This window comes from Ailuropoda melanoleuca, chromosome 5, assembly GCF_002007445.2.
Source record: "Ailuropoda melanoleuca isolate Jingjing chromosome 5, ASM200744v2, whole genome shotgun sequence".
In the NCBI taxonomy this organism is placed as follows: domain Eukaryota; kingdom Metazoa; phylum Chordata; class Mammalia; order Carnivora; family Ursidae; genus Ailuropoda; species Ailuropoda melanoleuca.
Genome location: NC_048222.1, coordinates 50,506,705 through 50,522,536, shown reverse-complemented (window position 1 = coordinate 50,522,536; position 15,832 = coordinate 50,506,705). Strand labels below are relative to the sequence as shown.

General features: G+C 36.3%; 1 protein-coding gene across 2 annotated transcripts in view; it reads right to left on the bottom strand.

Moving 5' to 3' along the window:
- The window catches only part of RFX7 (regulatory factor X7), a 149,715-nt gene that overhangs the window by 133,620 nt on the left and 263 nt on the right, over window positions 1–15,832 (bottom strand). The window contains exon 2 of one of the 2 annotated variants that reach the window (XM_002922942.4): window positions 15,643–15,805. In XM_002922942.4, coding sequence (XP_002922988.1) covers window positions 15,643–15,803 — 161 coding nt within the window. In that variant the 5' untranslated portion in view covers window positions 15,804–15,805. Of the gene's footprint in view, window positions 1–15,642; window positions 15,809–15,832 lie in introns of both variants that reach the window. The other variant, XM_019803462.2, reaches the window with a different exon arrangement.

Genomic DNA, 15,832 nt, shown 5'->3' with positions numbered 1-15,832 from the left:
ACTGCTGAAGGGGCAGAAGAGGTCGTCACCTGCACACCTTTAAGACCAGTCTGTGACTTCAGCTTGAGTCGCAGTGAACTCAGGACCTGGAGCAGTCCACTTACCCTGAAATTCCCCTTGGTTGCAGCCTTTTCGGCAGTGGCCTGCTATTCCTCTTCAACCTCTTCAGGATCTCTGTAGAAGCAGAGATCAGACACAATTTTCCATGAGTGCTCACGGGAAATGGTGCCATGCATGTGCAAAACTTCTGGGGCCAGCATCCACCACATGAAACCCACTCAGTGAGCTCCCTTCTTGTTGTGCAAGAGATGGCGATGTCCATGTAGCACCAAGGAGAGTCTGTGTCACACAGAGCAATGGTAGGCAGGTTAACAGAAGACGTCTCTGTGAGAGGCTGGTGGTCAGCCCTGGGAATCAGTAACCACCAGAAGTCTCAGCTCACAGAAGGCTGCCTGGATCTGGTTAGTGAAGGTTCCAGGAGTGAAGTGGACAGCAACACGAGTGGCTCCAGGGGCAGGAGCACACTTCAGCACAGCTAACTGGCCAGTATTCCCAGAGAGGACACTGATATCAGCTGGGTTTTCAATGGCAGCAATGGCACGAGGTGTCTGCAGAAGCTTCTCCCAGGTTCTTTTCAGATTTATAATATAGATGCCATCATTTTGCCTTTTGTAGATGTACTGTTCCATTTGGAAGTCAAGGTTGTTGCCACCTAAGTGGGCTCCTGCTGCAAGGAATTTGAGGACATCTTCTTCTTCATTTGTAGGCTATCAAAGGCTCTGGACATCTTGAAAGTTTCACTTGAAGTTATGAGGGGAACCCAGAACAACACTGTTTGGATCCCTCCCTGGGTAGAGCAGAAAGGCAGTTGTTTTGGTTTTCTAATCTACTCTAACAGTCTCTTTTAACTGGTGTATTTTGAACATGCACACTTGAAGTGATTATTGGTATAGTTGGATTAATATGTACCCTATTTTAACTATTCATTGCCTTTTTTTTTTTTTTGGTCTTTTCTATTTCTGCCTTCTCTGGTTTTATTTGAACATCTTATATGATTCTATTTTCCCTACACTTTTAGCTATCAATTACACTTCCTTTTAAAATCTTTTTAGTGGTTACCGTAGGGTTTGCAACATACTTTTATGACTAATCCAAGTCCACTTTCAAAACAACACTAAACCACTTCAGTTACTATAAGTACTTTTTAAGAGTATTCCCAGTTCCTCCCTCCTGTCCCTTATAACTTCACTGTCATTAATTTCACTTATTCATAAGCTGGAATCATCAAATACATTATTTTGAACAAACTATTATCTGTCAGATCAATTAAATATAAGAAAAATAAAAGATGTTATCTTCATTTACTCCTTTTCACTCCTTTCTTTCGGTAGATTTAAGTTTCTGACCTACATTATTTTCTCTCTCTTTGAAGAACTTCTAACATCTCTTGCAAAGCAGGTCTACTAGTTACAAATTCCCTCAATTTTTGTTAGTCTGAGAAAGTTTTTATTTCTCCTTCACTTCCGAAAGATAATTTTGCTAGATGCAGAATTCTAGGTTGGTGGTTTTCTTCTTTCAACTCTAAATACTTCACTCTCTCCTTCCTTGCTTGGTTTCTGAAGAGAAGACTGATACAATTCTTATCCTTGTCCTCAATAGGAGAGGTGGTTATTTTCCAGTGGCTTTTTTCAACATTTTATCTTTGTCTTTATTTATTTTTTTTTAAAGATTTTATTTATTTATTCAACAGAGATAGAGACAGCCAGCGAGAGAGGGAACAATTTATCCTGCTTGGTATCTCTGAGCTTCCTGGATCTGTAGTTTGGGGTCTTTGATTTTGGAAAATTCTCACCTTTCATACTTCAAATACTTCTGGTTCCTTTCTCTCTTCCTCTTCTGACATCCCAGTTATGCATACATTACAACTTTTCTAACTGTTCCACAGTTCTTGTATACTCTGTTCCATCTTTTCCACTTTTCTTCTCTTTGCATTTTAGTTGTGAAAGTTTCTATTGATACATCTTCATGCTCACTGATTCTTTCCTCAGTACGACCAGTCTACTAATGGGCCCAATAAAAGCATTTTTCATTCCTGTTAAAGTGTTTTTGATATCTAGCATTTCCTTTGGATTATTTCTTAGAGCGTCCATCTCTCTGCTTATATTACCCACCCATTCTTACACGATGTCTACTTTTTCCATTAGAGCCCTTAGCATATTAATCATAATTTTAAATCTGCAGTATGATAATTCCAAAATCTATGTCATATCTGAGTCTGGTTCTTATGCTTCCTTTACCTCTTCAGATTGTGGGGGTTTTTTGTCTGTAAGCATGCCTTGTAAACTTTTGTTGAAAGCCAGATATAATGATGGGCAAAAGGAACTGAGGTAGACAGGCCATGTGAGTTTTGTTTGTCGACTAGGATTTCGGCTGTGTTTATTCTTTGCTGTAGCTTGGTGTCTAAGGCTAAAATTTTCTCTAATGTCCTTGTTCTTGTTTCCCATGTTCTCCTTGGAAATCCCTAGAGACTCTTTAAATAAGGTGTGAGGCTTACACTTGTTTTAAAAGCCCTACTGATACGGTGGTGAAGTTGGGAGAGAGATTCTATTGTCCTATGACTAGGTCTCAGTCTTTTAGGGAGCCTATGTTGGGTATTTCCCTTCCTCCAGGTCAAGTAGGCTTTGGCAGAGCCCCTGTTAGTTAGGCTCTGGTAAAATACTTTCCCTTGAAACAGGCTTTGTTAAAGAGAACAGAGAGTTCTGGGTATATTTCAAAATGATTATTTTTCTCCTCCTCCCTCCTTGGCCCTACCTGCAAATTCCCCACCCCTTGAAATCCTCCCTCACTATGCAGGCAGTAAAAAATTTTTTCTCTAATCCTCACAGGAAGAACCTGGTAGGGCTCCTGGAGGTAAGACTCAGGAAAGTGAGCCTCAAGACTCAGCCTCCTTGGTTTTCAACTCTCAAGCTAGCCCACCCCGAGCCTCCAGCAGTGAATTCATTAATTAAGCTTAAAGTGCTCCTACTACAGCGGCTTCAGCTGTGGGGCTTCTACTCCTAAGCTTCTGCCACCTATAAACTTTGATTCTTTTATCTGCCTATTTCCAGTTTTCCAGGAGGCAGTTTGCCCTGAGACCTCAATTCTCTTGACGCATCTAAGAAGAAATGTTGATTCTCAGTTTGTTCAGCTTTTTTTCTTGGTGGGATGAAAAAGTAAGGACTTCCAAGCACTTTATGTGTCACACCAGAAACAGTAAGTCAATATACTTTATCATTATCCCAAGGGTTAGGTAAGACTATCCCTGGAATATAACTCTTACTTGTTTGCATTCTAATATGCCTTACACATAATCCTGGGGTTACCTAAGGGAGAATTATAAGACAATTAGTATCAAGCAGGTGACTGTCATCCATTGTTTGTCAATAAAAGGGAGTGAAGACTGAGAATCATTATTGTATTCTTCAGGTAGTTTGGTATATATAGGTCCACAAACTGCTGCTCAGAGGCCAAATCCTGCCAGTAATGGAACAAATCCAGCCATTCATTCATTTATATACTTATATATATATATTGTCTGTGGCTACTTTCTTGATAACAATGGCAGAGTAAAGTAGTTGCAACAGAGACCCTATATCCTATAAAGACAAGAGTATTTATCGGCTAGCCCTTCAAAGTAGAAGCTTGCTGGCTCTGGGTTACACAGCCCATACTTTCTTGTACATGTGACCTCTGGAATTTTGTGTGCATGTGTGTCTGTCTGTCTTTTAATTGTTGACCAGGGCTGAGTACAATGATGACTGTGTACTATCTCTAATTTTTATTTATCAATTCATCCATCAATTCATTTAGCATACAATTGCCAAGATTAAAGAATTCAGTTTAATGAAAATCTTTTGCAACACAGTGTAAATAATGCTATAACAATTACATTCAAATACTAGAAAATTAAAATAAAGGAGTTATTAACTCTACCTGGGGTACTCAAGGGTTGAGAATACTCAAATTTTGCCACAGAGGACTGTGGCTTACTATTGTTTAGTAGAAGATATATCCTCTAAGCAAGGGATGTTAGCATCAGCAAGGGATGTTAGCATCACCTCAAGTGCTAGTAAAAGAAAGACTGCTGGTTACACCCCCAGAGTTTCTATTACAGTAAATCTGAGGTGGAGCCTCAAAATTTACATTTCTAACAAGTTCCAAGGTGATACTAATATGATGCTAATATAGAGAACCACTGCTCTAACAAACCAAATAGCATCATATAAATACGATTTTACAGCTGAAAGGGTCTTTTAAAAACCAGTTGTTGTAACTCTCTGAAAGAAAGAATATCAGGCCAAAAAAAAAAAAAAACCCACACAAAAAGTCTCTTTGTCAGATAAACAGAAAGGTCCAACAGACTGTCACCTATTCTATGAATCTGAAACACTTTGGGCCTTAAGAATTGCTTTCCTATTTTATTCATTCCCTTGTTACTTCCTCAGTCAATCCACCTCCCTCAGTTGGTTATCTACCCTAACTCACAGATTTCCTTTGCTATCTTCTGGTTTTGGCCATGACTCAACAAGTTACCTTAGCCTTGGGTCTTGGATCCTAAAATAAGTAGGTCAAACCCTCCACCAGAACCAAACTTTTAAAGAAGCTATCTCCAGGTCAATGTTAAGGGGTTCTTCAAAATTCCAACTTTATCTCTTGGGAACTAGGCTGGAATGCAGATTAGCCCACAAACGCTAACTAAATACTACTGTATACTCATTCATAAAAGGTTACAAAACTATGTAGCAGTCATTTGTCCAGTATTTTTAAAACGGGGGACACAGTGGCTCTCACTTGGGACATAAGTTATTTCTTATTCTACATATAGAGTAAAAAACATTTGATTAGTAGTACTGAAACTCTAAATAAATGATTACTTCAGTTTCACTGATGCAATTTTTAAAAAAAAATCAGTTGCTCTAAGTCCTCCATTCTGTAAAATGCAGCATGAATTTAATAACTTATTTGGGGAGAAAATTACCACATCAAATAAATCAAATACAGAAACATTAACCTGTAGAAAAAAATCAACTGTCTCTAAGAATGCAGCAGACAAAAAATAGTATTCACTAGTACTTACTGCTAGATGAGAAACAGAAAGATGCAAAAGGTGTTGCCCCTAGCTTCGAAGAACTTGTTGATTATTAGAAGAGCATAGGACAAAAATTAAGGTGATTAAGTGCTTAATTGTAAGACATCACTATACAGTTTGAGGTCAAGAAAAGGCCAGCGTGGACTACAGTAGCTAAATGATGTTTTATAGTATAATGATTTGAACTATAACTTCAAAAATGATTAAGTAGGATTTGGATACAGGCGAGTAGAGATTCCAGGAAAGATATAAAGCAGGAATAAAAGGAGAACCATAAAATATAAGGCAGACACTGAAGTGCTTGCCTGATGGGAATTCAACACTGGCGAACAGAAAGAAATCGGGTAGGACTGATTGTATGGGGCTAGATTATACAGGCCTTTGAAACCTGACAGAAATCTTTAGATAACGATATGGTAGGCAAAGTGAAATTATTATAGGTTATTTGAAGGAGACTACATGGAAAAGGATGTTTTTGAAGCAATTCTGGCAGCAATAAACAGCATAGTTCAGTGAGGGGAAAGGCCAGGGACAGAGAGCAACTATAGTGCCACTGTAATAATCCAGGAATGAGATGGTAAAGCACTGAACTATGGTCCTGGCAGCGGAAATATAGGGAGTAGAAGACAGGGAGAATTAAGTGACACTGCAAACTTGGCAACTTTTTAAAATATTGGGCACAGGGATAAGAGAGAAAAATCCAATATGAAACCAATATTGCTAGCCTGATGGAATGAAGGAACAGGTGCTGTCTACTACCCAAAGGAGTAGATTAGCTAGAAATGAAAGCCAACTGAGGTAGCAAGGCATGATAGCATAGAAGGATTACTGTGAAAATGTCAAGTTTACAATGACAGTGGTAGCTACCTGTACTCTAGCAAATGAATCAGTAGATGTGATTACAGTTGTCTGGTCAGCCCATGTATTTCTGACTTTGGTAAAGAAGTGAACAGAGAAAAAAAATGGATGGCTGAGAAATAAGTGTCCGGATATTCAAAATTAAAGTGCATCTAGAGGAAAGCAGCAGGAAAAATAAAATGCTAATCAGAAATAAGATCCATGAAAACAAGGATCTTGCATCTTTGCCCATGGAATCCCCAATGCCTGGCAGAGTAGCTGACACAAAGGCAGCTCTCAAAAAGGAATGAATGAGAATTCCCAAACTGCAAAGGAATCACGGTAACAAGAAGAGTTGAAGACATAATGAAAGATAAAGACTGAAAAAAGGCCACTGAGTTGGCAAGAAGAACAGGAAGCCAGACTGCAAGAGTCAAAAAGGACAAGAGCGGAGAAGATCTAGCAGAGTGGGGTGGTGAGCTGATGGACAGATGGCAGCTAAAAGGAAGAGCAGCAGGGTAGACAAAGGATTATTTTACTTGTTTGGATTTTTCTAAACTAAAAATAATGCCTGCTCATTCAAGAATATTTTGAGACAGTAATAAAGGGGGGGGAAGCATACATTTGTTCCACCACCTAAGTGCAAAACCAGTTAATGCTTTTAAAATGTATGTTCACTTATTCCACCATACATATGAGTGGGCTTATGTATCACATAACAGGATAATAAATGAGGGACTGGAGGGGAGGGAAACGGGTAAGCAAAATAGTAAAATCAGGGGTGAGATTAGCTAGCAATGTTTCTTAAATCTTTTCTTAGTGGTCAAAAAAAATAGCACTTTTCTGCTTTATTTTTTATTATCGAATAAGGATTTTTGCATTGTTAACTGTTTATATTATTATTCTTATAAAATGAGTATTTACATTCTTCATTCACTTACCTAATGACTTTTTTTCTTAGACTATGAATGAGCTCTTTAGGTCACTGAAAGATCAACTCTTTGTTTTACTGCAAAAACTTTTCTCCAAGTTTGTTTGCTGCTGCTTTAAGGAAGTCATAAGCATGTATAAAGTCACAGGAAAAGCAGCCTGTGGAAAAGAACAGTTTGATGATGCTGACAGAAAGGGTCTGTATTAGAACAAATTCCCTAAATATATGGAAAGGGATGAATCCAAAGGGGAAAACAAACTTCATCCTATAATGGGAAAGTACACAGATACAGATGCTAAAACATAGGAGCCAAAATATCGGCTAAGTGAGGTTTATGAGGAACCCCACATATAGTAATATTCTAGTCCTCCTCATGAAGTGGCCATTATTCAAAGAGAGTCCACTCAGGGTACATAGTCCTCTTCTAAAACTAACAGAGCAGTTTCTGGTCCTCTGCCCCAGTTCTCAACATGCCCATCCTCTTCTTCTCTATTATTACTTTATATTCTTTCTTCTACCTTTGCATTTTGATGAGAGAATTGTGATTGGTGGAAACCCCACTCCCCAATCAAGCAAATTTTGACCTAAGCTATCTTCCCCTAATTATTCTCATTACTGGCAAGGCTTCCTGTCACCAACAACTGTGAAGCTCATTCCTGCTAGTGGGAATAAAGATTTCCCAGTAAGCATACCAGCCTGAATTTTGCCAATAAGCGTATTATAACCTACTGAATCCCTCTCTAACTCTATTTTTTTAATACCATCGATTATACCATATTATCGCTGCATTTAACAAAATCTTACTTTTGTTAAATTCTACAGATCATGCATGCAACTACTATACACGGGGTGAATGTTTTAAACGCAGAGTAGTGTTTATTACTTTTTAATTCTCCTATGCCTGTATATACTAGACATTAAAATAAAGGTATAGGGAATTCAGTTTTCCCTGACCACTTGATTCTGTAAATTCAGGATTAGTTCTTGACCTTCTCACTTCTTTGAAACTTGTATGTACAGAATTTGGCCAAATACTGCTTGTAAATATCTCCTGCTTCGGAAAAAGGGATCATGCATGTAATAATCTGACAGTTACATTTTAGATCACAGATTGCTTATGTACATATGCAATTAATAGATCAAATAACTGCAATCAAATTAGCGAAGTGATTCACTTAAATTAACTGAAGCATCTTGTTCAAATACATTTTCCCAGGCTCTCAGAAGCACCAACTTTACTTCAAGCAAGATGTCACTAAAATGACACTCTTATCCAATTAAATCTTTAAAATTTCATACCTACTGCAAAAACAATGGCAAGTACTTAGCTACTCCACATAAATAAAATATTTTACTGTCATATTGTAAATTACTTATTATGCAGTGACTGCTTTGTTTCAGGTATATTCAGTCTCTGAATTTCTACGAACTTCACATATTAAAAAATGAGAATGTTTCACTTAAATTCAGTACAAATTAAATAAGAAGGGCTCATCTCAGGTAAGGCCAGCCTAAATCACTGAAAAAAGTTAATTTACACAACCCAGATTATTGTTTTTTCGAGAGTTGAGAAAAATTTCATGGAAACAGTAGCACATGAACTGAATCTTGAAGTTAAAAATCCTTGTATCAGCAGGAAAAAAAAAAAAAAGGTTTTTAAAGTAGTGGGTAGAGAGACCAGCACAGGCATAAACAGAAAAACAAGATAAAAGCAAAGAAAATGGGTTAGTGCAAACTGCAGTAGCCACTTAATGCAGTACAAGGTGATCAAAGTAGGAAAGCCACAGAAAAATTAAAAAAATAGAAGTACAGAAAGAAAAATACAAACCCAAGTGCTCTCGATGCTTGGTTTGTATCTTTAAATGAGACCTCATAAATTGAAACACCATAGCCCTAGGGACTCATACCCTGCAAGATACCAATAGTTCACATCTACCCCCATGCTCTTGGTAGGTATCACTAATCAATCAGATTTAGCATGTAAATTCACATCAATTTGTTAATCCTGTGTTGGAATGAATGTAAAGGTATCCTTTGCTATCTGAACCCTTACCATCTAAACTCAGGCTATGAATGGGATCAGGTAAAAAAATATATATATATATATATTATTATTTTTTTTAAAGATAAGGCTATTTGGAGGAGATGGGATTTCACACCATATGGACTCTTGCCTTCCAAAATTCCAAGATATTAACAGATTGGAATCTGTTACTCTGACCTCTGAATTGAATTGAGAAATCAAACAGACTCAAATAGCAAGGAATATCTTTATGTTTTCAGTTTGTTCTTAGATACAAGGAATATAAAACCTCACCTCTCACACAACTTTTCATAATATATATAGGAGCTATTGTAATAGATGTCTGATAATGATATGCATAATTAACCTAACCTAGTTATTTTCTATTTCCTCTTATAAATAGGAGATATTACAGTCCATAAACAGAGGAAACTAAAAGTCTCAAGAAAAAACAATTAAATCATGTTTTAAAGTTTCTATTCATTTGGTTAAGGGTTAACTATCTTAATCTCATAGTCACCAATTGAGTGCATTAAGGCCTCAGAGCTTATTGTTCCTTATTTATTATCCTGCCCAGGACAGGAAGATCCCTCCTTCTTTTGGTCCATGCTGCTCATCTTAACCTGAACTCCTAGAACCTTCAATAAAGCAGAAGAGAAAGCAACTGAATACTCAGAGTCTGCTGGAAAAAGAGGCACTGGGTAAGACTGGTTTAGTTTGGTCAGAGATATGGAATAACCATCTTACTGTCTTGTTCTTTATAAAGAACTGTCACAATTACACATTAAAAGTCTACCCTAGATGAAGAGGAAAAGTTGTGAGGCTCAACCCAAAACTACATTATTCTTTTTTTTTTTTAAGATTTTATTTATTTATTTGATAGAGAGACAGCCAGCGAGAGAGGGAACACAAGCAGGGGGAGTGGGAGAGGAAGAAGCAGGCTCATAGCGGAAGAGCCTGATGTGGGGCTCGATCCCACAACGCTGGGATCACGCCCTGAGCCAAAGGCAGACGCTTAACCGCTGTGCCACCCAGGCGCCCCCAAAACTACATTATTCTGAAAAGAAAATACACCTTTCTTATTCACATAACCAAATTGACAACATAACATCCACTACTGCCTTAAAATATAACATTATTACAAAATTTACTATTTTGAAAAAAAGTTCCTATGTGAAGTGCTTATAAGTATTGAGAACCTCTTTAGAAGCAAAACAAAACAAAACAAAACAAGCACACAAATAGTCCCCCTAGTGCAATCTCTCAGCTAGTAAACTTCCCAACAAGGACTGCTGCATAGACTTACATATTTCTGCATAATCAACAACGGCTCTTAGAACACTTTAGATGTAATACATGTTCAATAAATATTTGCAGACTGAATCTCACATAACAGAACTCTTGCACAAGGTAACAAGAAGTGAATAACACCTTCAGATAGTCCTCCTGGGCTAACACCCAAGGAAACACTGACAAATCCTAACAATTCGTCCTTTGAAAATGTTCTGTTGACTGCCTGTGATTAGTTAATTCTGTTAGTCTTTCACTGTGCTTATGGTATGTTTTATTATTGCTGTCAATATTAATTTAGTAACAGAGTCATAGAAAGTTAAGCTAAAGGAACTTACTTGCAAGGTCATCTACTATAAACCTTTCATTTTACAGACAAGGAAGCGAAGGTCTACTTTTCTCACAATTAACACTTTGGGACTTGTCACCTCTTTCCCTGGTTCCCTAACTGAATAAAAGAGTTTTATTGCACTTTTTTGCTAGGTAAATATTATAAGGTTAACATTACAAGTGAATGGGCATTCCGCAAATGCCAGTCTCTAGCATAGTACTTTGTATATAGCAGGTACTCAGGTGAGTACTTACACACTATTCTTGCTTAGTGTTCAAATATGAGTAAATGACAATGCTCATTTTAATTATTTTCATTTGTGCAATTTTAGTGTGCAAGACTGTTTTTCTAATATAAAAAGTGATGTGACACAAGTTTTTTCCTCAAAGCATTCTTTCACAACAGACAAAACACTTCTGTCTTTTTTCCACAACTGTGAAGCTCATTTCCCCCAGTAATACCAAAAACTAATAGTGAGATAGAAACCAAATCATTTTTGCACATAACATTCAAGACACCTCCCAGTGGGGAGAGCAAATTGGTAAATTATTTGTACACACACACATCCATTACCTAAGAGCTAAACATTAGGCCAGAAAAATCCAGGGGCTATAATTGCTTAACGTGCCTTCCTGGTCAAGAGGAAAGACAATTTCGTTAGTTTCAAATCATAGAGGAGAGCAAGGAACTGCCTTCTTTCTGGAATCACAAACACTCAGTGTTGGGATGCAACCACCACAGCCGGCCTCAATATAGACAGACAAAAGCACTCTTGGTGTGCTTGGTATGGAAGACAGGCTAAACGCAGGGCAAGCAGCATGTTCAAACAACTAATCAAAAATATATAAAAGCCAGCTAATGTACTAGTCAGTCTCTAATTTTAAAGCAAAATGAAGATCAGGGACTTATGGTTAAAGCAAACTCTAAAGTTATAAGCTTTACAGTAAATGTTTCCAACTGCAGGAGAAGTAACAATAACTTTTTTCTCAGACAAGAGCTAATAAATGCCCTGACCCAGAACCAAGGACAAAATGGAACTGCTAAGTTCTAGTATATGGGACAGAATCAGGTCTAATACGGTATCACTATGTAAACCTTTTGGATCATCGTCCTTTGCTCATTGTAACCAATAAATAAGAAAGTAAAACAAAATTGCTGAATTTGGGTTTAAATTAGAATTTAGAAAACATCCAAATGGTCCACATATATAATTCCACTTTATTTGTAATTTTAAGTCTAAAATGTATGAGATTGGGAAGTCTGTATGACTTACAGGACTTAAAGACAAGGAACTCTGGCTCCAGAAGTTTCCCGGGTCTGATAATGAATGAGAGGAATCCTAGTTTTCCTGTCATTTAATTTATCTGTTTCCAAAAAGTGGGTAGAACAATGACACATCTTACAGGACTGTTTAAGAAATGGTTTGTACAATCTTACTTACAAATAAAAGCTTATATAAATAAAAATAACAATTGATAACTAATTCTTTTAAGAATCCCTGAATTCGTTTGTTGAGGAAATACAGTATTAGAACATTTTCTACAATAAAACATCAAGATTTCTTTTGAATTTCTAGGTAAAGGTTTGTTGTTTACGTTACAACCTAATTGCAAATATGTTAATCACTCCCACCCATGGAAGCATGATCATTCTTATAACTAATTACAAAAAGACAGAAGAGATATCAAATGTAAATTTTTCTATCCTATGTTTTTCCATAGCAATTTTATTCTATCAGGGTTTCAAATGAAACTGCTTTAAAATGGAAAAGAAAGAACTTAGTATATATACATATATGCAAACTAAATACAAATTAACTTTTTTCTCTTTTAAAACAATGAAGATACTGGGAGATAAGAGGAAAGAAAAACTTGCTTTGGTATTCTTTTCTTAAGTAACCAAACAGGGGTGCACAGTAAGTTCAAGAAGTTTGCAGGGAGGTTAGTTGTGGCTGTTTTAGGTTGAAAGTACAGATTTTCACTTAGAAAAAAAGACACAGGTTGCTAGTTTTCCTTTTTTATTGAAAAGTTCATATTAGAATTCTACTGTTTAGAAAAGATAAACAACATTTTCACAGCATATTCAGTATTAAAACATATCTCTGCAAATAAATCTCCTTTCAAAGTACTAATTGATTAGGACCTTGTCACTGGAGTGGGGATGAGGAAGGTCAAGAATAGTGCAGGCTTGTTAACTTGGACTTAAGATGATGATATTCATAAATATATTACACAAATATCAACACTATCAATTTGGCAGTATCTTTATTTTCTAGAATTACCTTAAAAATTATAAATTATATTTCCAATTCTTATGAAATAATAGTTTCTGGTCTCATTAGATACCATGATTTCAACTTTGAACACTTATCTTTTTTTTCCAAAGTCTCATTTAATGCTTGGAATTATAATGGACATACTTTTATCAAATAGCATTTTAGTTTAATAAACAGAATAAATTAATTATGAACTGAAATAATAAATAACTCATTGTCCAGCTAAAGACCTGCCTCACATACTATAAGTGTGTTTGTTGAATAGGAAGACAAGTACAGACTTGTTTGTGATCTGCAAGTTTAATAATTTAGAAACTACGATCGACCTAAATGCAAAACCCATTTGATAATTTTTAAATGCCACATTTTGGATTAACATAATTTTAAATTCTCATTAGTAATGATACCAAAGGTTGATGTAGAAAGGAGTACAAAACTGATCTCTCAGAGCATTATCAAGTTATAAAATAAACAATAAAAAGATACTGTTCCCTCACAAAATGTGAAATGAGATACCCAAAGAACTGTAATCTTATCTATTAAAAATTATTTTAATTTAGCATATATACACTAGTTCATAGGAGGTGGTGGTGAAGGAGCTTTCACTTTTTAGTGTCTTTATTTTATATAGTCACTTGATGCATAATGTAAATCCAGTCTTGTAGAGCAGGGGATATGAGTCTATATATTAATTAAACCCACTAATGTTTATGATCCACTAATGTTGTTTATTCCAAAGTTCTAAACACAATATAAAGAGATCATTTTTGCAAATAGAATTTCTATACTTGAAAAATAAACACTAGTAAGTGTGCCATTACAATTTTAAAATAAAGATATAAAATTATATATTTGGGGATTAAGGTGTTTGTTGCCTGTTATTTTTTCTGAGTAAGTAGCAAAAATGAAGCGCACTCTACTTCAGGATAAGTTTTTCCTCACATTAGAGTTAGCGCAGTTAAGCTGTACTGAATGTGTAAATATAAATTATCAATGAAAGAATAATTAAATCACATGATTTACCAAAAAAACACTCCACTATTGTTATCAGTCAGTCAGCTGGCTATACAATTTACTCCTATATTAAAAATATAAAGTGGAGTTTCCTTTCCCCTACTGTTCTCATAATACATTAAAATATACATTACTAATTCAACTTTTAAAATGTGCCTTTTAAAAGATTTGGATGTCCCTTACCTTAAATGTAAAAACCAAGGTGTTTAATGCAATTCAATGATGACTTCAGAGACACTAAGTTACATCAAGTTAATGGGGGGGGGGGAAATAAACCCCACTGATTTCTGGAAACCTTGATGGTAAGCAGAAGATTAACCACCTCTACCTTTAAATAACAGCTTTTAAAAGGGTGTGAGGATATCCATTAAAGAAAAAAGGCTTCTCTCTCTTTCTCTGTTTCACTCACACACAGAAGACAATCTTACCTATCTGACCTATTCAAGTTGCCAAAACATGACTATTGATTATCAAAGTCAAAAATATTCTCCTTTAAAATATTTAAACTTCATCTTAAAATTAAAACTGAAAGCAAGATACTCAGCTGCCAATTACTGTGTAGTACGAAACTACTAAAGCCTGCACTGACCTACTTCATATTAGCATCATGACAATATGGACGTATTCCAAGAAATAATAAAAATTACTATATAACAAACCTTAATTTTGTATTTAAAAACTGTCACTGTTTTGAAATGTCTAAATACTTTACTGCATGCCAGTTGTTTTTATGATGCATTTATTTTTAAATTGCAATGAAAGTAAGGAGTTTTGATATTTTAGTAGTCATATTCAATGATGGACATGCAAGATTGCATTTTTAAAATCAGAGCTTGTCCTACACCACATTCAATTCTATTTTAAAATTTCTATTAAAAGCAATCTCTTAGACCAAATTCCAAATATTGCTTTCCATTTTTAAAACAGCACTACATTTAAAAAAACGTCAGTTAACGAATAATCTTACAGAAATAATGCAAGTTCACGTTCAAAGAATATTTACAATGGCTCTAACAGAAGACAGACTTAACTCAGTGTATTTAATTATTAAAAGACTGCCACCAGTCTTTCAGAGTTTAACCTAATGCTGAAATATTGTAAATTCTCATACAAGAAAGTACAGAAATAGCAAAGGATATCTCATCTATGGTTTCTAAAAAGACAAGAAACAGCAAGACATTTTAAAATTAAAACATGTTTTTAAATATAAAAAATCACTTTACAGTGTAAACTACCATCTCAAAATACCTTATACTAAAGAAGCCCTCTCTTTCTTCACAATCATGCAAATAAACTCCCTGGAAAGGAAATTTAATCTCAGAATAAAGAAGGCAAAAACATCCAGAAATAGCAGCTAAACCAACGGAAAGGAAGAGACACATTAGGTTTTGTGCTGCACGTTAATATTCTTAACGCACAATGTCTGTTTGGTGAAAATTCACAATACACTTCTTCCTCCCTGTATGCTTGCAAAAAGGAGTAAACACATTTCTCATTCCTCAGTCCTAAATTCATGCCACCATCATGCAATATGACTTAATTTCGACCCACATTCGTCTTACACATAAGTGAAAAATACATATAACTTGTTTATCTACACTCACAATTGAGGGGGTAAAGGCATTTTTGGCTATGGAGACCAGAGGCTGATGCAAAGTCCCCACACCTCCAGAGGTCCTATAAATATGCACCCGACTCTGGATACCCACATTCAATGAATGCATCCGCCTCCTCCTCCGCCCGCCGCCCCCCACCCCCTTTGCAGCAGAAATGTGCCTGGCTTTTTTACCCCAGCGATGGAGGATCCTCTTACCAGATGGAGTTCTTGATCTTGTGTTGCAGCGCGCTGGCCTCTGTCCCTGGCAGCCCAGGCACAAGGGCTGGCAGAGCCACCCCCGAGTTGGGGGCGCTGGGGGGAAGCTGCTGATGGGCATCAGGCTGCTGTGGTGGCGGCTGTTGTTGTTCCTCTGCCATCGCTGCTGGAGGGGTGGGAGGGAGGGAGG